The sequence below is a fragment of the Gorilla gorilla genome, chromosome 4 (assembly GCF_029281585.2).
Source record: "Gorilla gorilla gorilla isolate KB3781 chromosome 4, NHGRI_mGorGor1-v2.1_pri, whole genome shotgun sequence".
NCBI lineage: Eukaryota > Metazoa > Chordata > Mammalia > Primates > Hominidae > Gorilla > Gorilla gorilla.
Window position 1 is genome coordinate 133,521,829 of NC_073228.2, and position 22,856 is coordinate 133,544,684.

General features: G+C 34.3%; 1 protein-coding gene across 2 annotated transcripts in view; it reads left to right on the plus strand.

Annotated features, from left to right (window-relative positions):
• ADAMTS19 (ADAM metallopeptidase with thrombospondin type 1 motif 19) overlaps window positions 1-22,856 on the plus strand; it is a 278,745-nt gene that overhangs the window by 175,700 nt on the left and 80,189 nt on the right. For both annotated transcript variants that reach the window (XM_063706747.1, XM_031010623.3), the window contains exons 11-15: window positions 4,897-4,998; window positions 10,498-10,628; window positions 11,532-11,704; window positions 17,036-17,163; window positions 21,300-21,420. In XM_063706747.1, the coding sequence (XP_063562817.1) occupies window positions 4,897-4,998; window positions 10,498-10,628; window positions 11,532-11,704; window positions 17,036-17,163; window positions 21,300-21,420 (655 nt within the window). The remainder of the gene's footprint in view (window positions 1-4,896; window positions 4,999-10,497; window positions 10,629-11,531; window positions 11,705-17,035; window positions 17,164-21,299; window positions 21,421-22,856) is intronic.

Consider the following 22,856-nt stretch of genomic DNA (forward strand, 5'->3'; position numbering starts at 1 on the left):
AAGGTAGATAAACACTCAGTGTTTGTTTCATTGAAAAGGCCTTTTTTTAACCTTCAAACCTGAATAAAATTTTAGCTGAGTTCAGGAGTGTAGATTGACAGATATTTTTTTCTCTTTTTTGCCTCTTCGAATATATCATAAATTCACCTCCCTACACTGATGTCAGGATATCATCTTTGCCATGTGCCTAATGTGAAAAGAAAACTTGCCATATTTGACATGATATTTGCTATAGATTTTCTTAGATGCCGTTTAATTATACAGAAATTAATTTCAATGACTAGTTTGTTAAGATTTTTAAGTGAATGTTAAATTGCATCACATATTTTGTATCCTCAGATATAAAAATCATAGATTTTAAGTTATTAATGTGCCCAAGTATATTAATTAAATTCCTAATATCAAACTTACCTGTATTCTGAGGAAGAAAACCTAATTTGGTCATGGCTAGATTCAGTCTGTTGAAATTTGTTTAGCATATTCAGCTCTAAATTAATACATGAAGTAGATCACTATTTTTACTTTCTTTTAAAATCCCTCCTAGTTTGGATATCACAGATTTTAGAAGTTGTACAGGAACATGGATAGAGCTGTAGGCTATTATCCTCAGCAAACTGACACGGGAACAAAAAAACCAATACTGCCGGGCGCGGTGGCTCACACCTATAATCCCAGCACTTTGGGGGGCCGATGCGGGCAGATCAACTGAGGTCAGGAGTTCAAGACCAGCCTGGCCAACTTGGCGAAACCCCGTCTCTACTAAAAGTACAAAAATTAGCGGGGCATGGTGGCGGTTGCCTATGATCCCAGCTACTCAGGTGGCTGAGGCAAGAGAATCGCTTGAACCCGGGAGGTGAAGGTTGCATTGAGCCAAGATGATTGTGCTACTGCACTCCAGCCTGGGTGACAAGAGTGAGACTCTGTCTCCAAAACAACAAGAACAACAACAAACCAACTATCACATGTTCTCACTTACAAGTGGGCGCTAAATGATACGAACTTATGAACACAGAGAAGGAAACAACAGACACTGGGGCCTACTTGAATGGGGAGGGTGGGAGGAGGGAAAGGAGCAGAAAAGGTAATGATTGGGTACTGGGCTTAATACCTGGGTGATGAATTAATCTGTTCAGTAACCCCCTAGGAAACATGTTTACCTGTGTCACAAATCTTCATATGTACCACTAACCCTAAAGGAAAAGTTAAAAAGAAGAAGTGATGCTCTCTTTTTCTGTTCTCTAGAAAGTTTCTCTGTGTTGAGAATCTAAGTTCCTTGAAAGAGTGTTAGTCTCTGGACAGGTGTATTTTTGTGGGAAGATTTTTAACAGGCTTAACTATTCTGTCATTATAGAATTGTTCACCTTTTCTATTTCTTCTTGGTTTCACTTTAGTAAATTTTTAGTTTCTATTTTTCAATTTCATATAGTTTTCAAGTGTATTGGCATAGACTTAATTATAATGTCTATTTTCTGTTTGAACTGTTATCTGTTATGCCCTCATTTGTTATTCCTAATAGTATTTATTTTTGCCTTCTCTTTTTGCTTGATTAATTTTCAATTATATTAGTCTTTATAAAGAACTAGAGTTCAGCTTTATTTTCCCTTTTGAGTCTTTGTTTCCTATTTTAGTACTCTCTGTCTCATACACACACATACACACACACACACAAGCTATTCTAATAATTATAATAAAGTTCTGTTATTAGAAAAGAATGTTTCTAAAATTTTATTTTATATCTGAATTTCTTTTGCAATCTGTTAAGTTATTGAAAATGTATTTTAGAGAGTAATGCAGGGAAAAGAAGGTAGTTATATGTCCAAGGATTATTACTTCAATGCATATGCAGTTAAAATTGTCTTATTTTAACATAAATTTCAGAACATCTTAATGGAACTATTTGCTGTAAAGAAAGGCATGGGCACAGGTTAGCTTTGAAGATAAATTTTATAATATTTGTACAGGACAATTAACCTTCCATTTCAATACATAGTACATTTATGTAACATTTAAAAACCTATTTGAGATAAACATCCAAGTACATATTATATTCTTTTAATAAACTCTTTTTACTATAGAAGCATAACAAAGGAATGTCGTATTATTTTTATTAGTTTGCTAGAAAATGCTGGGTTTTGCATCTCTGTTGTGGATTCCTATGCCAAGCATTTTAAGTTATAGAGTTATTTTTTTAACTGACCTATTAAGTGGTTTCAGCAACTAAGTTGAAAAAAATATTTGACTCTTGCCTGTGTAACATATGGACAGTGTTTGTCTCTAATATAATACCCATAATGCCCCATTCTGCCCTTTAGAAAGCGCTTGCTGTTATGTACCTCTAATGTGACATATCTGAGGTATTCCACTTTTCAAGGTGAAAACTATCCATACTATTTCTTCAACATTTTCTTGCCTTGCTTGTGGGATTTTGGTTTGAACTTCTAAATCTGAGTTATTTTTAAGACCGAGGCTGTAATTTATTTACCATAAGATCCCTAGACCTGCAGAACAGAAAGGGTAAAAGACATCTCTGAGAGAGATTTTATTCTACGTGACCATGCTTATTTTGAAAAGCTGCCAAGTTTGCTTGTATGCTCTGCGTGTCTCAAGTGGGAATCAATGAGAGTACCTGCCGTTTCAAATAGCAGCAGATAATGGTGGAAGAGCAGAATGTAGACCACCAACAACGTTCAACAAGCAAGCATTATTCCAAAACTACAGTGTAGATTTGCTTTTTCAGTTCAGTATGCATTGGTTAACTAATGAACTTGAATAAAATAATTATTGTTATGAGATAACTAAGTTTTATTAAATGCAAGTAAAGAAAAATTCTTCTTTGAATTTTCTTCTAAAGAAAAATCAATATTTGACCCCATGATTATCAAACATCCTTGACAGAAAGTTCCTAGATGGGTGAAATATTTTTAGAATCAAAAATGCCCAGGTTAGACATCTGCTAATTGAAATACTCTTAAATGTCTCCACAAAAGTACATGAAAAACAATTGAACTCTTTGCCTATTTTCAAGAGTTTAAAATATTACAAAGGGCCAATATGATTTATAGGCATTCTTTACAATAATTTTCTAGGTGAATTTTTGGTAAATGCTATGGGCAGTTAGAAGAAGCCCACTAGTTAAGCTAAACTGTATCCTAAATATAATAAGATATATTTGTGTGACATATTTTGAAGCTGGAAAAAAAGTCACAGAAAAGAAAATAAGGTAAATTAAATATATCTCACTCTCTCCATAGACTTGAATTTCATTGGATCTGTCATTTCTTTGTGTTAGGAACATTTCAATTTCACTGTTCGATATTTTGAAATATACAGTAAATTGTTGTTTAAAAAAGCTTACAAACAGTTCAGAAATCTAAAGTATAGGAAAATAATATTTTGGGATTTGCAACAAAGTAAGTATTAGGGTAATTAAATATTAATATATTGAAAGAATATATGTTTCAAATAGGTCTGTTACAATTTAAATATATTCTTCAAATATATCTAATAGATTTGGGTCATAAGTTGACTTTAATTTTGCTGTGATTTTTAGTCTATTTTGAACACCAACACCAGAATAAGTTTCCTAAAATAACCTATTATCTTATCAATCTGCTGCTGGTCAACTGCTAAATGGCTTATTTTTCCCTACAAACAGGAAAGTCCCTAGTCTTTCCTGGCTCTTCTGTCTTTTCAGCCTTGTTCTTTACTACTCTCCCCCATGATATTCCTACTCCCATTGTACCAGTCTGCTCACCTTTTCATAACTATGCCTTTCCCATTTCTACTTGTTCTGTCTTTATTGACCTGTTCTCCTCCACTCTCTTCTCCCAGTATCTGGATAGGTAGTAACACAGTCATCTTCACTACAGATTTAATACTCAACTCACTTTTTTTTTCTTTTTTGAGACAGAGTCTCACCCTGTCACCCAGGCTGCAGTGCAGTGGCACTGTCTCAGCTCACTGCAACCTCTGCCTCCCGGGTTCAAGCAATTCTCGTGCCTCAGCCTCCTGAGTAGCTGGGATTATGGGTGTGCACCACCACACTCAGCTGCATTTTTAAGTCACTTTTAAATGTCCTTCATGGATTTCATATTTCTGCACAATTGTTAACAATATGTATGAGTCTAAAAAATGTCAACCACCTTACAGAAATAGAAAGTCTTTATTAATATGTGTGTTGGCCTCTTCATATCTATGTCTCTGAGCTGACCACAATTATAGCTGTCTAAGGTTTTTGACAATTTTTCTTCTACATTTCCTCAGAGTTATCTTTGCTTATTGTTGCCATGTTTCAGCTGCCTTATCCCAGTATTTTTTATTCCCTTTAACATTTCCGTAGAAAAATTTCATTGTGTTCTGAAAATGTAAAAATCCTTCATACTGAAGTAAAAAGTACTGATAACAATTTACAGAAACATACACACTAAGACTATATAATGAATTAATAAAGTACTAACCATGGCATTTAAGCATAAAAGCAGAGCATAAGTGGGAATAGACTTTAGGGCAGCAGACACTGAATTTATAACACAAAAACAAACACTTATTCTTCCAGCCTGGTCCATGTGTCATAGCATATAAATGATGATTTCTGTCTTAATTTTTTCTGTTGTATCTACATCATCTTGTATAATCATATGTGTTTTATTTAAGGAAGTTTTAAAAGATTTAACTTTATGAAATAGATTTTTCTATCATTATGTATCAATCTTCCCATCACTATAAATGAGCCCTATACTATTTCAATTACAGGTTTAATATTTTAATTACCTAAAGCATATTTTTCTTCAAATAATTTTTGTTGTTCTATCAAAATAGCTTTCTTAACAATGATTGGCTTCACTTAAAAAAAATGTGATACCTTCCCCTTATTAGTTATTGTGCCTTTGTTTTCAGCATGTTATTTGCACAGGATTATGGTGCAAGGTAGAAGGTGAAAAAGAATGCAGAACCAAGCTAGACCCACCAATGGATGGAACTGACTGTGACCCTGGTAAGGTAAGTCATTTGTGTTGTCTGAATTTAATGAGCATACTAGATGATACTTGAGAATCTTGCGTTTTCTCTGCCAGTTACATTTGTATTCATCTTAGCACTGATGTAATAATATCAGTATATACAAAAATATTAGTATTTCATCAGTTTTAACATTTATACTTTTTAAAATCCATGGTTGTTTTGTTAATATCAATGTGGTGAGGTTTGATTTTATTTGTTGTTATTTTATTTGTTGTGAGGATGTTGAGAGTCATATATATGCATTCATATAGCAAAAATGTGAATTTTTTTACTTTTTAAACAGAAGTAAATTAAGCACAAATAATAGCATAAATGGTAAAATTTCTCATTGCCAGTGGATCTTTTCAAGTATAAAATAATTGACTTAGGAGAGCAACTGAGTATTTTTTCCTTGTCAATATAATAATCATCCATAAAATATTCCAGTTGACATTTGGAGATTAGTAAATATTTGGCTGTCTGTGTAGTTTAATGTACTTCATAAGGCTTTAAAAATTTATTAGTATACATTTCCAGATCTAAATAACTGCTTTTGAAAATTAATTTTCCTTTGAGGAATATGAAGAAGATGGATTTCACATGTATTTAATAATTATGGTTAACATAATCAAAAGATAACAGATCAATAGTTTACATAATTTTCTAATTTGCATACTGTGATGGGAAAGTAGAATTGTTATCACTGTACTCAATTGTTAAGATCAGAAAGCTTGCCTCTGAAGAGCATGAATGTGTATTACATTTGAAAATAAATAGCAACGTAAAGAACCTATAGATTTCTTATGGTGAAATACTTGAAGAAAACATGAAATTAGGTGGAGTTTTATTTTAAAAACATATCGATTTGAAAAATGGACAGAAATGAAGCTATTCAACGTCTAGAAATTCGTCTTAAGAAAGTACACACACAGACGCACATACACACACTCACACATGCACACACAGATGCTTAGGCAAGGATGCAGTTTGTAATGGTGAGAAATGAGAAACAATAAAAATATTCATTAGGAGACAAATGGTCACAATGTAGTTGTTAAAAAATGAGGGAGATACATATGTTCTAACCTGAAGAGATCTATAAGACATGGCTGTTAGTTGATAGGCATGTCAGAAATATTGATACTTTACAATACAGTTTGACATTTAAGGAAAACACAGTGTGTATACAGATGTGAATACACACACAAAAGCACACACACACACACACACACAAAAGTATATATTTTCAAACTCATAAAATTAGCTAGGCTTGGTGGCGCATGTCTGTAATCCCAGCTACCCAGAAGGCTGAGGTGGAAGGATTGCTTGAGCCCGGAAGGCAGAGGTTGCAGTGAGCCGAGACCGCACCACTGCACTCCAGCCTGGGCGACAGAGCCAGACCTTGTTTCAAAGACAAAAAAAAAAAAAGGAAAAAAAAGAAAATATAAACACAAAACTCCAAAGTGTAATTAGAAGTTACCTCTTGGGAGGGAAGTAGAATTGATGGATTGAGGGCTGGGAGTACATCAATGGGAGGGATGGGTGAATATAACTTTTCTGCAGCCATTTCTGGATTGTTTGACATAAGCATGCAGTGATTTATTACATCTATGATTTATTTCATTAGAAAAGAAAAAATGTACAAATTGTTTAAATCCAAACTATTTTTGAAAAAAAACTAGAAATATTTTATCACTATATATTATCAATAAGAAAATGATTCCTTAGAGGGAATTTCTGTGAAATATCAGTTAATTGTTTACAGACTGTGCCAAATATTTCCTATAAGCTTAAACAAAGCATCAGAATTTGGGTCTGTTTTATTTTTTAAATATATACACGAAAGTATAAGAACCTGTGTATATCAAGCAAGTCTCCTGATATTGTGCTAATTTATTGCTTGAATCATAAAACTTTGCACCAGCAATCATTTTTATCATCCCTGAAACACAAAAGCAGTAATATTAAGAGATAACCAAACATACTGCGATGAGCGCTCAAACATCACATAGCTCGTTTGTCTTTAGTTTTTTAGCAATATAAAAATCTCTTTATTTTTATAATCTGGCACCTTCAATATTTTTCTGCTATGATTTTTCCCTTGTATATATAAACATAATTTGCAATCTTGAAATCTTTAAAATAAACTTATTTTGGCAGTTAAAACTGTAATTACTAAACAAAAGTAAAAAGTTTTATTTTCCTATAATTGTGTTAATGATACTGTCTTAGAGGTTCTGTAATACTTTGTATATTGAAATAACTAATGAACCTCTCAGTTTTCCAGGCCATGTGGGCTTCTTCAAATATTCATCTGTTTCAGCTCTTTTAGAAGCCATCGTGAAAATAGCTTCCAACACTCTGCCATTGTGTGCAGTAGTGCTAAAATATTTGAATGCTTGCAACCTCACACTAAACACTGCAAGCTCAATACATTGCTAACCAAGAGACAAAGCTTGGGATTTTGTAACTGATAACACTCTAGTGATATTAATCAAAGTGTATAAATCTAGTCAATCTAAGAGTATATAATTACATCTGAGAAGGTGCTTACAGAATTCTATGCTTCTGAATGATTTTGAACAAAGAGGTTTATATACTCTTTATGGACAGCATAATGCAAATTGAAAACAACTTGTTTTCTTCTCTTTTTATATTTTTTATATAATTTTCATATTTTGCAATTTACAATACAAATATCAATGTGTTGGCATTTACATTTCAAAGAGATTAAGTAGTGGGCAAATGATTTATTCAAAAATAATAAATGTATGTATTTTACTTACAGGACTTACTAGAAATGAAAAGAGCGGAAAGAGACATTAAATACCAATTTACTAGAACCTTAGACTGTTTGGAAGGATTCTATGTAATATATTTTAGTTATTTATTTTCCCAAATTGACAATCTTGAAATTACCATCATAATTTATTATTGGAAACAATGAAGACTGTAATATCCTAACAGTCACAATGTGCATATGTACACAGCTTTTTCCCCGTCTTCCTCCTCTTCTCTCTTCCACAATATATGTACAAGATTTGATCAGAGACTGATCAGGCTCCTTCGACATCTTCACAGACCCCTTTCAAATGTGTGTTTTCATGAACTTCCTACACATGTCCACATAAAAATTTAGGAGTATAGAACTATAATTAGTGTGTTGGGTCATGCACTGTCCCCAGGTGGTCTATATTACATAATCCCTTAGTACTTTTATAAATCAGATTGAATTAGTAGATAAGACAATTTTTTAGTGTTTTCAACAATACATAACTTCTTTTTTGAGGCTAAAAAATGCAAACGTTGTATGAAACAAATCATGCTGCTCTCCATAATATCCCTAATGATATTTATGGAAAGCATCATTAGGATTATTTTACATATGATCTTATATAACATATTGTATAATAGTTTAAACAAAACATTTAACACTTTCCTCATTGTTGAAGCACAGAACCATATAGAAGACAAAAGCAGGTACCCTCTAGCTTCATCCAGACATCTGGTTATCAACAAGGTGACAAACTTTAAATACTATGCTGTAGTACTTTCTTCAAATTTCACTGATCTGTATATGCAAATAGGTTTCCATTTCTGTGTCCATTTCTGTTCATCAGCCAGATGTGTCATTGTTTAAATGATTTACAAATCTAGGTCCCAGTGCTTTCCAGAATATTTTAGTCTGTTATGAACTCTAGCCCAGTCTTTCAATGCCAGCTTGCTGCTAAATGGCCAAGGAGGTATGATATGCACTCTGGGAAACATAAACACCCTTAAAGTAGGCTAAAACAATGTGACCAATTGAAGTTTCACAACTTTCACATTGAATTTTTTTTTCCATGAATGGCATAACTTTTTTAAGTCCTTAAAACAAGTAAGTAATGTAGAAGTTTTCACATGGTTTCTTTCTCCTTTTCCAATTTTTAAACTGCATCTTTGTACAAAATCCTAATTTATTTAATGAGAATCTTAGAATATTGATATTCTCTGAGTTGTTGATCTTTATTTTGTTTTTCACATTTAGATTAAAAACTTTTTGAATCTAAAAGAGGTTGAATTTAAATGTTGACATTATTAGAGAAAATCTACAGGGACTAATTATTTTATGGCCTATAAAAGTAAAGCACTAACAGGGCCCATACAAAACTATATGGTATAGTCTTAATTCTCTTTTCTAAAAACAGCAATAAAAACATATTATCAAGTAAATTCTAAAAACAGATGAATAAATATCAGAATGAACAGAATTTTGCTTAAATTTCTGAAATTATTAACATAATGATACTTATAACTCTATTATTATTACAGTTAGCCCTTATTAAATCCTTAGTAAGGGCTATACATTGTGTTTAGTGAGTGCTTCATTCAATTCCTAAAAAAAACTGTTAGGTAACTATGATTATCATTCACATTTTAGAAATGAGCAAGCTGAGAATCAGAGCATTTCTGTAATTTCCTCAAAATCCTTTGTAAATTGTGTTGCCATTAAGTGTAGAAGTTCATTTAGGGCTAGGAGGATCAACTTACTCAACCTCATCGTTATACAATCACCAATCTAAATGCTTGTAATCTTACTTATTATTCTCAATATGATTTTGTTACTCTTACCATGTTTACTACGACCATCATCTATTTGATTTTCAGGAATGAGGAGAAATTTTAATAACCTGTCCCCCAAATTCTAGCAACCATTCGTGGGTGACCATCAGCAATCTCTCTCATTGCTTTTGTTTTCAGTGAATGAAAAAATAAAATAAAAATAAAAAAGAGAATGACTACACTTCTTTCTCTTATTCCAGTTATCTTTACCAGTTAATAGATACCAAGTAAAGTATAAAATAATTGGCATGAAATAACAGAATTTCAGCATCTAATTGCCCACGTCTTTCAAACCAACTTGCTATAATGTTAATGTTTGAACTTGATGGGAATTCTTTCAGAAAAAAAAAAAAAAACAAAAAACAAGCATAAAGGAAAGTGCTAAAATCAAACAGTACTTTTTTAAAAACTACAAGTTAAAAAAGTACCCTGAGTCACTGACATTTCATATGAAAATTACTAAATTTGCTAAAAATGTCTGCTTTGACGTAGGACATTTATTTCTTGTTTCCATTCTTATATATTACTCTGATTTTTTTGTCCCTTTTAAATTATTATCGGTTTCTTAAATGCGTTGGATTTTCTTTCCTGGTTGTGCAACCTCAGATTCCCTACCCATAATCTTTACCCCGTGTCCATCACAAGAACTGAATTCTTAGGGCTATAGTAACAAATATCTGCGCACTGCTTTCCCAACAAGACTGTATCTGTGAGAATTGGGCAATTATATTACTATGACAAAAAACAAGTGCCAACTTATTTTTGGTCTTTCGTAATTCCCCATGTTTGTGGCTCTAGTAGACCTGATTTAATTGCAATTCCAGTGACATTATAGGCCAGCGAATGATTTTCAGTTGTGCCCTGATTTGTTCACCTAAGACATAACTTTTGGAATAGTGGTGTAAGGCTGGAGAATGTACCAGCAGGACCTCAACACCTGAACATCTGGCCGGAGAGTGGAGCCTGTGGAGTCCTTGTAGCCGAACCTGCAGTGCTGGGATCAGCAGTCGAGAGCGCAAATGTCCTGGGTAAACTCAAAGTTCCTGGTTGGGGGAGGGCACTTTTCAATTTTGGAATGCAAAGGTTTTACTGATAAAGCATGTTGGAAAGCAAAAGAGGCTCCTCAAACTCTACTCACGTTGGAAAACAGAAAAGTCCTTCAAATTATATATTTTATATAAAAACTGCCTTTAAGAAGAAAATAAAGACCAACCCTTCTAAGAATAAGTAATGAAAGCTATAAAAGGTTATTTCTTGAGTAAATCTATAAAATATTATATTTCAATAAACAGGAAGATATGTATTAGAAAAATTATGTGAACATTTACAGGAACTGGGAGAAGAGCAGAAGGATGATAAGAAAGAGAATGAGAACAAAATTAATGACAGCAAAAGCTAAGACTAACGAAAAACAGAAACATGCTAAGCACAGGTACAGACAGGAATTATTATGGGATCAGCTTGTTCAACCCCATTATTCCTAGAGGAATTCTAGCAAAGTGTGAGAAAGTCATTCCAGCTTGTGAACTTTAAACTCTATTGGTGTGGAGGTCACATGCAGTCTTAAAGAATTTATATGAATTTATATAAAAACACCTCCTTAATAATTCTAAGAACCAAATTTCTTAATGGGCATTTGAAGGCTTTCTATTTTCCCTTCAGTTTCTGCCCTTTACTCTAATGTATCATTTTCATGGCAAGTGGGATTTTGTTCCTCATGTATTTTGGAAGGTATATTGATCAAGGATTAGAAAATATATATAAGGAAATAAATATATGAATTTGCTACTACTATCATTTAATGTATCCAAGTTTTCAAAAGTAAATATAATATAAGGGGTTATATATTATTAATATAATGGCTTTTAATTTAAAACCTAGGTAGTTAACATAAAAAACGTAAAATTGATTATTTGTACTTTCTTTTCTAGGCTAGGTTCTGAAGCAAGGGATTGTAATGGTCCCAGAAAACAATACAGAATATGTGAGAATCCACCTTGTCCTGCAGGTTTGCCTGGATTCAGAGACTGGCAATGTCAGGCCTATAGTGTTAGAACTTCCTCCCCAAAGCATGTACTTCAGTGGCAAGCTGTCCTGGATGAAGGTATGACCAACCAGATCACCACCATCTTTGTTAACTAGATTTCTAGGTTTGCCAAGTGTTTTTACAATAGTCAGATTATTTTACCTATTATCTTCAAAATATTTCTGAACTTTAATTTTTTCTACCTGTAAGGACATATAATAACCACAAGCACTGACAAAAATATATTTTAAAAATATGAGGAGCTGTTACCCCATACCTATTAGAACAACTGAAATAAAAAGCAGTGACAACACTAACTGCTAGTGAGGATAAGGAGAAACTGGATCTCTCAGGCATTGCTTGGTTGGATTGTAAAATCGTGCAGCCACTTTGGAAAATATAGTTTGACAGTTTTGTAAATAACTAAACATACACTAACAATACAGAAATCATACTCCTGAGTGATGGAATACTCCTCAGCACTAAAGAGGAGCAAACTATTAATACATGCAACAACCTGATAGATCTCAGAGCATTATGCTGAGTGGAAAATGCCAATCTCAAAAGGTCCCATGTTATGCGATTTCATGTGATAATATTCTTGAAATTATAAAATTATAGAGATGGAAAACAAATTCATACAAATTAGTGGTTGCCAGGGATTAGGGATGGTGGTGGGGAGAGGGATGGGTATTACTATAAAGGGGTAGAATGAGGAAGATCTTTGTGCTAATGAATAGTTTCAGACCTTGATTGCGGCAGTGGTTGCACAAATCTACAAATGTGATAAAATGGCATACAGCTATACACACACAGGTACCAATGCCAGTTTCCTGGGTTTGCGGTAGTTCTATAGTTGCTCAGGTATAACCATGGGGAGAAACTGAATGAAAGGTATGTGGGAACTCTCTGTACTATTTCTGCAAGTTATTCTAAATATTTAATTATTTCAAAATAAGAATTTTAAGAAAATTGTATGCTGCGTTATTAGTTAAGAATGATATGCCAAGCAAGGTGGCTCACACCTGTAATCTCACATTTTGGGAGGCCAAGGCAAACAGATTGCTTGAGCTCAAGAGTTTGTAACCAGCCTGGGCAATATGGCAAAACCCTGTCTCTACCAAAAATACAGAAAAAAAAATTAGCTGGGTGTTGTGGCATGTGCCTGTAGTCCCAGCTACTCAGGAGGCTGAGGCGAGCCCAGGAGGCAGAGGTTACAGTGAGCCAAGATGGTGCCACTTTACTCTAGCCTGGGTGACAGAGTGAGACCCTGTCTCAAAGAAAAGAAAAATGATAATACTTGCCCATGGTGAGTGGGCTGTGGGTGTGGGCTGAGTTGCAGCTACCAAAAGTGGTGACAGATTATCTGATTTCATTGGTTATGATGCCACTAGTCTCTCTTTTCTCCCCTTAGTCAATTTGAACTTTGCTTTCCATCATTCCAATTACACTCTTCTCAATAACCTAAACTCCATTGCCTGTCCATTTCAGTGCCCCCATCTGATGAAACCCTTTTCTCACAGTAGCACCTACATACAAGCACTAATGGAAACAGCCAAACAATAGGGCAGATTATTCCACTACTAGTGGTGGTGGGGGGAAATATAGCAGCCACCAGATTACCTCCTTATTTTCTGCTATCAAGACACGTTAGCCTAATGTAGGATACTTCATCTGCTTTCTGCTATATGGCAGAATTTTAATTCCTCCTTTCCAAGGCCAGTCCCTCCAGTTGTGGCCTTGATGCCATCCCCATCTTCCTCTTTCAGCTATCTTATTGATTACCCACACTTTCTCTCATATAGTTAATCTTCTCTGTTTTGGATCATTCACATTTAATTTTTTAACATATTAAGACTCTCCCACTAAACCATAAAAACTTCCCCTCAAGATCATAGCCATCTTGAGCTGGTGCACCTACATGTTTCTCTCCTCACAACCACCCTTCTCAAAAGACCTGCCTGTATCCCAGCCCTTTGTTTTTTTCCCTTCAATCTGGATTCCACCAACACAAGTCTTTCTAATGTCATCCAGGAGTCTCATGGAAACAAAACCTAATAAATAGTTTCCCATTCTCTTCTTAGTTGACTCTTAAATACATTAAGGTGGCTGCCCACCCCCATGGTTCTTGGAACACTCATGTGCCCTGCTTGGTTTCTGTGTTGTTAACACCTACCCGGCTTTCCTACTACATCTCTGGTATGTTCTCCTTCTGCCTACTTCAAACGCTATTCTGTTTTCACTGTGCATTTTCTTTTTAGGTGATATTATCTATCCCATGACTTCAAATATGCAAATAATACATGAGTTTACGTCTTCAACTAGATTTTCCATTTGAGCTCCAAACTTGTATGTACAACTCCCTTGTTGATATATCTAATTGGATATCTGCAGGTTTAAGACCAAACTCATGATCATAACCCTTCCTATTCATGTCCATTTGATCCTCTTTAGTGTGTCCCATATCATTGAAGGTAACACTTGCTTTTCAGTTGCACAAACTTGATCACCTGATTTATAAGGATATTTCTGTGTCCTGCCCCCTTTAACTTCTCCTGCCTCATTTCCATCATTCTCTTTTATAGAATCCTATATGGCCAGGCTGACTTCTATTCCACCCCTTAGATACATCTGCTGTCTTATTTTTGGGCCTTTATACCAGCTGGGTTTTGACATAATAGGCTTTCCTTCTCAAGCTTTGACATTGTTCTTTATTTATTTACCTTGAACACTTCTGCTGATTTTGGGGTTCAGTGTATGTCAGTTCCTCTAGGAAGAAAGAATCCCTCTGATCCTCCAAATTATGTGTCCCTTCCAAGTACCACACACACAACCTGTAATAGCACATTTTATTGTGTCTGCATTCCCTCTAATGTCTGTCCCTAGTGTATCATCTACTGTATATTAAGTGTCCAATGAATATTTGTTAAATAAATTTGAATACATAGCCAGTAACTTTTTATTGTAAAAATATAATCAATATGACTGTTCACATCATGAAAATTTTCTGATTATTTGAATGTTAATCCTGTCTCTACTTCCAACTGGCTGTGACAGTTAATAATGTCAAGTTTATTTGAAACCCACTTACTTATGTGTGAAATAAGAGATAGAAAATAGGTGTTCTCCAAATTAAAAAAAAAAAATCAGAGTTGGATGGGCATGAATTTAAAACACTAAAGCTGTTAGAAATCACAATTAAAGGAACTTCTGACTCTTACAAAGTGATGTATATCATCAAAATAATCCACAATAGCTATTTGTATAATCAGCAGGTTACCATTTGTGACGATTTTGCAACACGTATCAATCAAACTCATCAGTCTGTATTTCAAATAAAATATACAACAGTCACTAGCCTACATGTATTATAGCGCTATGGAAGAAATGGAAATACACAATTCTTTTAAAAACATGTGACACCTTAAAATACAAGTGGCTGTATCTGTTATCTAATACATGAATCCCTGCCTAAGAGAATTAAATGTGGGGTAGCAATGCAGCAGTGAACATTTATTTTTAGAGAAAAGACATGCATGGCTTCAACATTCAGGTATTTCACATACTTTGTGTGTGCCAAAATTTGGCTGAAACCCATGTCTAATGCATATCTTGGAAACAGTTGGTCTCTTAAATCAAGACAGAACCTGCCTGCCAAGTATGGCATGTTACATGGATCACTACAATGTCACAGCCTTGAGGGTACACTCCAGAAATGAAGAGTAGTATCAAATGTTTATGTCATCTGTACAGCTAAATTCAGCAGAGTGTGTTGGCCATATGTTTTAAAAGGAGAAATAAAAAGATTTTTATCTGAATTTTTGCTTGGAATATGAATGGAATTTTCTAGGAGACTAACTCCTTTCAATATTATTTATTCATATATCTGGTTTGCTCTTCTCTTCAATGAAAACTCCAGAAAGAGCATTATATATACCACTTTTAAAGTGTTGCAATTATAGCAGCTGTTTTTAAGTTCAAAGATATGACATAGTAAGCAGTCATTGAATAAACATAACCTACTTTGAGGTGTGAGAGCACACTGAAATGCTTTATTGCGGCTTATAATGGCATCTTAAAGGAAAATTTCAAAACCATGCACATTAAAGGCCATGTTCCAACTCCCCAAAATTGTTGAGAGCAGTATTCAGAAGCCACATGTGAAAACCGTTTGAAATGTTCACTTCTGAAGGCTCATTTAACTGTCTGTCTTCTCTTTGCAAAGTGATACCCTGTTCCATGCCTCTGGCTGTTATTTGGTATTTATAGAATCCCATCAGCATACGTGGAACTTTACTGAAGACATAAGGGAAGATCAGTGTCAGAGACTGTAAACTTTTTTCCATTCTATTTATGTAAGCTTAATAAACAGTAAAGGACCTGACTGGCATCAAGCCAATAGAGTAGTAATGTAGCGTGGAAATTGCTCTGGCGTTTCAGATTTGGATAATAGTATTACTAGTGTTACCAAATACTGCAGCTCCTCTGTAGGAGGCTTAGAAATGGACATAGCACTTTAAAAATATCGTGCCACTTTCTGAGCCTAAAAGGCAAGTGTTTTAACCCCAAACATCCTATCTGATTGCTCAATGATGCACAAAGAAGACTCGCAGCTGCTTAGGAATTATTTACCTGGAATAAAAGTTCTCAACCTAGATATGGTACACAATGACATGGTTTCTGCATAAGTGGTGAAGGGAACAGAGTTCTCGCACATCAGCAGTTGCGCATAACTATGGATGCTCTCATGGGATGGTATTGCATTTCAAAACAATATTTCTGTTGCATTGTAGTAACAATCCTAGTAACAGAAATGTTCTTTACAAATGCAATTCTTACTACAATCCTAGTAACAGAAAATTTCATGAGAATTCTCATCTTAGAGGCTCTTCTTTCTCCCTTTAGACATTTTTTCAATTAGAAAATGTCAACTATATAGAAATAAATACTAGCGCATTGAAATTTAGAAGTAAGACATCAATAAATAATTCAAGCATGAAGTAAATCTTAACCAGGACTTAAAGACAGGTAGAATCCTGGTGTCTACTAAAGATGAAGAGGGTATCATTTCAAAAAAAATACGAGCATAAAATTGGGGTGTGCCAATATTATTCAGGGAGGAGGTCTGGATTGTGTGTGCTAGATATGTTCTGCCATAAAATAACAAATGATATATTTTAAGGTAATTTGAAGCCAGATTTCTTAGAAGATTAATATTTATTAAACATCTCCAGGCACCTAATTTATTGCACATAGAAATCTTCTAATGTTATCTACTCTAATATTACATTACTTAATTAGCATTGAATTATATTTTTTACTCAATAACGATTCTTAAAAATGAAGCTTAAGATAAAAATATTTATGGAGTAACTTTTTCTCATTTCTTTTTATCTACTCTGTATGTAGAAAAACCATGTGCCTTGTTTTGCTCTCCTGTTGGAAAAGAACAGCCTATTCTTCTATCAGAAAAAGTGATGGATGGAACTTCTTGTGGCTATCAGGGATTAGATATCTGTGCAAATGGCAGGTGCCAGGTAAGACATTCCAAAAAAAAAGAATTTATATGTTGAAGGAAAATTGTGGGACCATTGAGCAGCTTCACAGCATGGTGGAAAGCTTTGGACTTAGATTCAAAAGATGTTGCTATAGTCCTGCCTTGACTGTGACCTTGAGCAAGTCTGATTTACTTTGAAACCTCATTTTTCCATCTGTGTAATAATGGGTTTGACTTGGTACTCCATAAAATCTATTACTAACTGAAAGAATCTGAGATTTTGATTGTGTAATATAGATATTACAGGTTTAAAATTGGAGCACTTTGGACATTTTATGTCAAAATATTTCAGACCAAAAATTCAAGCCATCTAGTTCTCCATGCTTTGTGTCTAAGACTGAGCCATGAGTCAAAAATCAATAAAATTGACCTTATAACTCATATTCAAGTATCATCAATATACTTGAATCAGATGATTTTTAAATGCATATTCAACTTTCTTATAATAAACATTTTATTTGCTTTTCTCTTTCTTTTAAAAAATTTCCATTTATATGCATGTATGTGCTTTTCATCTATGTTTAGAAAAAATAGAATTCCTGTTAAAGTGATTATGAAGAGCATAGTGGAGAGATCAAAGTGTAGAAGTGAGCAGTTGCTAGTCATGGTTCTGCCACTGTCTCAAGTTGACATTCCCTGGAAGATTAATATGCACAAAGTTTAATGCCAAGTGTTTTCATGATCAACATCTATGTGGAGATAAGGAAGAGGCAGGTTTGGGCACAGGGTGAAATCAGGTTCTGGTGCAGTCACCAGACCTTAGCTGACCCTGTGGGAAGTGCTTAAACTGGCATGGGGCTTGAGAGTTGTTACCATTTTGGTGAGAAAATCAGGCCATTTACTCTCAGCATCTACTACTGTTTGGATACAAGCTGCCCCAGGAAGTGGCTACAACCTTGGGGAAAGCAGGTTTCCTTAGTCTAGATAGTTTCTGATAAACCTTCCAGAAGCAGGAAAGAAATAAATCCTCTGGCAATGAAAGAGGCTGCTGAGTAGAGTGGCACTGCATCCATGACAGCCTTTAGGAAACTGTTACTGGGCAAATCACTTAAAATATATTTGCATGCATTAACTAATCTGTAAAATAAAGTTGGTAGACCATTGGTCATTGACTTTGCGCTATATACACTCCTTTGAGAATTTGATGAATTGTTTTTTCCTCGGAAAAATGCACAACTGAACACACACATACACACATACCTGCACACAAATGCCAAAAATTGAAAACAATTTCAAGCTATGAATGGATCAATCCATGATCCAATAGAAGTGTATGTACTTCTGGGTAAGAAGCTGGGAACAACACAAAACTTAAACGCTTTCTCAGCTCTGAGATTCTATATTTTGCCAGTAGGCTATAAGGTTTAAAGCATAGAATCATGTAAAACCATTGGCATAAGAAGCAGTCTTTTGACTACATATTAATTTATTTTATTCTTTAACAGAATATGGCAATTACCAAAATATAGTTTTTCATTAAAAATTAATAGATATTTTACCTATACATATTTTGTTTTCAGAACTATATTCTGTATTAGTAGAGCTTTCATCTCATCATTATATATAAATCTGTTAGATTATTGTATGTCTTAAATGCATTTATTTCTTAAATTGTGTATGTCAAATATAATAGCCTAAATTGCTATGCTTTTTACTTAACAGTATTGTATAAGCCAAATTTTTACAGAGTCCCTGGGTAAAAATTAAAATTACAGCAACAACAACAAAGATTTTGCACAAATGCTATGTGGACCTGATGATTATAATTAAATTAGAATTATTTGAAATGGATTGTGACTTATAATGGCATTAAAACACTTCAAGATTCTGGCTTTTTAATTAAAATGCTTCATTTAGTCTTTCAATAAAATTGAAAACATGCCTCTTTAGTTTTTTTGACAACCCTCAACAATTGGGGGTTTGACTAGAGTGTTTTATCACTAAATATATAGCACCAAAGCTGAATGTAGCATTCCAGACTTAGTGAACGAAAGGCAATTGAAAGCAGACAACTTTCTCTGGTGACCCATTTTGGTTCTGTGATTTTCTCTTACTGAAAACGATAAGGAAGGCTGGAGCCTGTATGATCATGTTTTTTGAGTATCTCCTGCACACCAGTGGTACCTCAGGTACTTGCTACCAGTCACGAGGCATTGCCTCTTCAAAGTAGTTCATCTTCAACTTTTGGATTTATGTGAGCATATTTTGATATGTGTGGATACTTAAAACTACCAATTATAAAATACAAAATATTTACCTTTTATTTTTAAAATATATGATTATTGAACTGTAGTATATATGTCTATTCCTTACTTTTACTTTAGATTTACAGACCTTGTAATATCCTAGTTAAAGGATTGGGAAAAACTAAGAAACTACTAAGTACCAACGTATTTAATAGTTGAACTATTATTTACTGTTTTCTCACCATTTGCCAAGAGGCAGTCTGGGTACCAGGGATAGAGCAATAAAGATACTTTTATCATTTCAAAAGTACTCTAGCTCTCCTCAACTTTTTCCCCATTTGAACATGGAAAGACTTTTCTTCTCAATCCAGGACTCCCAGGTCAGGCTTCTGCTTAATGTTCTCTTCACATACTTGGTTGTGTTCTGCTCATTTCCTGTGGTGGCTACTTCTTTCATCTAGACATTCTCTTTATTTCTCCCTGAATAAGCTTTGACTTGCTGATCAGAGTTTTGTGCTAACACTTTGTAACTCTTGACACTGATAGGCCCCCCTTGACAAAAGGAAGGAATGCTGTATTGTGCAGTTTTAATGTGACTTTTGCTCCCAGCATATTCATCCTGCGGCTGCATTTAATAATCTGCTAGCTTCCCCCACCCCAACACCAGCAGCACCAGTCACAAAGATTCTGTTTTTGTTTCAGTTGTATTTAATATTTTAAAATTTCCTCTAAAATAATTGGAACCTATTATAAATGGATGTATCATCAGTCTCTGTTCCAAATCCTTCTTAATTAGGAGGAATTATGTAATACTACCATTTATTTCTGACAGTACCGACATACTAAATCCTGCCCTTTGAGTATGTACAACTTTGCCTCATCAATGGGAAGTAAACATTATTTACAAGAAAAGAGGCAATTGATTTGGCCTTAGAAGATTCATATTAACGAAATTCTTCTGGGGGCTTATAAAAATTAATTCCCCAACTGTTCATATTTTCTTAAAGCAGCCATAGGTTGTGAGGAGTTCTTACTCACATTCATGTGCTAGGTGCCAAAGGAGATAGGGATGGATAAACTACAGTTGATTCATGAACTGTAGTAAAAATAAACATCTATGTTCAGTTTTCCAGAAAGTTAATATTTACCATTTAGCACTTACTTTACAATCACTTTAAAAGTTAAGCCATCCATATAGTGAAGTATATCTGTTCTTTGTTGAGTAGAAGAAATTAAACTAATCATGTTGTATTTAATAGAAACGTGATTTCCTTTGAGACTTATGTAAATTGCATTTTTCTCAATAATATTTTTTCCAAATTACTTTATGGTATCATTTAATACTTACTATAAAAGATACTCTAAGCTGGTCAGAGTGGCTCACACCTATCATCCTAACACTTTGGGAGGCCAAGGCAGGCAGATTACTTGAGCTCAGGAGTTCGAGACCAGCGTGAGCAACATGGTGAAACCTTGTCTCAACAAAAAAAACACAAAAATTAACCCAGCATGGTGACGCATGCCTATAGTCCCAGCTACTCGGGAGGCTGAGGTGGGAGGCTGACTTCAGCCTAGGAGGCAGAGGTTGCAGTGAGCCGAGATGGAGCCTCTGCACTCCAGCCTAGGTGACAGAACCAGACCCCATCTGAAAGAAAAAGAAAAAGAAAGAGAAAAAGAGAGAGAGAGAGAGGAAGGAAGGAAGGTAGGTAGGTTAGCTCTCATCACTATCTTGGTAATTTTACAGATTATGTTATTTGACATTGGCTTCTTGTATTAGCTTGCACCAGAGAATGACATTTTATAATATGACATTTTATAAGTTTTACAATTAAATATATCTGGTTTATAGAGACTAGGTTTGTCCCAAATTAGTAGTAAAACAAGAAAAGAATACTGCTATTTATGATGTGCTGTCACTCTCTTGTTACAGAAAGTTGGCTGTGATGGTTTATTAGGGTCTCTTGCAAGAGAAGATCATTGTGGTGTATGCAATGGCAATGGAAAATCATGCAAGATCATTAAAGGGGATTTTAATCACACCAGAGGAGCAGGTAATTTTTATTTTTTCATAAATATTAATCCCTGCAATCTTTGGGAACACAGATTATATTGAATTTAACTTAAGAGATTATAGTTCTAATTCTATTGAAGACTTGCAATGAGTATTATTTTTGTGATGACATACCATACATGTGATATGAGCCAAAAATTCTAACAAGCCCATTTCCCAATAATGAAAATATGAAGTCATCTGTTGTACATTTAATAAGTTGGAACAGCAAGGGAATAATCTAATTTGCATTGGCTAATGTTATCAGGTTTCTACAGACCTTATTCTCCAATGCAAAGAATGATGTCTACTGGAAAATAATGATTTGTAACAGCCTAAAGCAACCATTGAGAATAGTAATCCTCTGGTTTTCAGCTTTCCATCTTTATTTTTTTCTTAATGTTTTTGCTACATTATCAGGGAGTACGTTTTTGGAAACAGAGGGTCCATCACAGTGTAGCATACAACCAAGAGGCGTCAGAAGATGTGAGATAATGTTCCAAATAGATTAATAGCAGAGTTCATCCTCTCTTGTTTTCTCATCTATAAATACTAATACTCAGGGGATGTGAGATTGAAATTATGAATGATCTACATAGTATTCATTTAAAGTAATTCACAACAAAATATCATATTGTCTTTACTGAAATATAATGATCCCAAAATATGCTTTATGTACAGAAAATGCTTTATACTCAGGATCTTAAGCTTACTGGAAAGAACAAACATTTTCTGTGTTTACATTAGTCTGTTACCTGGGCATGTGTCTTGCACCCTTAATACTGGTATCTATTTTCATGATTGATATGCTTATATCAAATATACTCTTTTCTTTTTAAAATTATAGATGTGCTTTTTGAGACAGAGTGTTACTCTGTTGCTCAGGTTGGAGTGCAGTGGTGCATGGCTCACTGCAGCCTTAACCTCCCATGCTCAAACAATCCTCCCAACTCAGTCTCCCAAGTAGCCGGGACTAGAGGCATACACCACCATGCCCAGCTAATTTTTTTTTAATTTTGTTTTTTGTAAAGATGGGGTCTCACTGTGTTCCGTAGACTGGTCTCAACTGCTGGGCTCAAGTAGTCCTCCCATCTTGGCATCCCAAAGTGCTGAGATTATAGGCATGAGCCACTGTGCCCACTCCAAATATGCTGTTTTCGTCATTGATATGCTTATATTACATACACCAGCATTTTCCTAGTTTAAATTTCTTTTTGAAAAGAACAAGAATTCTAGGCCTAATATATGAATTAATTTTAATACAAAGAACAGGGCACTTATGTTTGAGTAATCGAGAAAACAGTTCATTCCAGATAAAACAGTCCTTCAGAAAAGAAAATTAGTCACAGTCTTCTAAAGTATGAATGTAAATTGTTTGCTAGGCCTAAGCAGAATAAAAGATAAGTAAGACTGAACATCTTAAAGCCGAGAAATGAG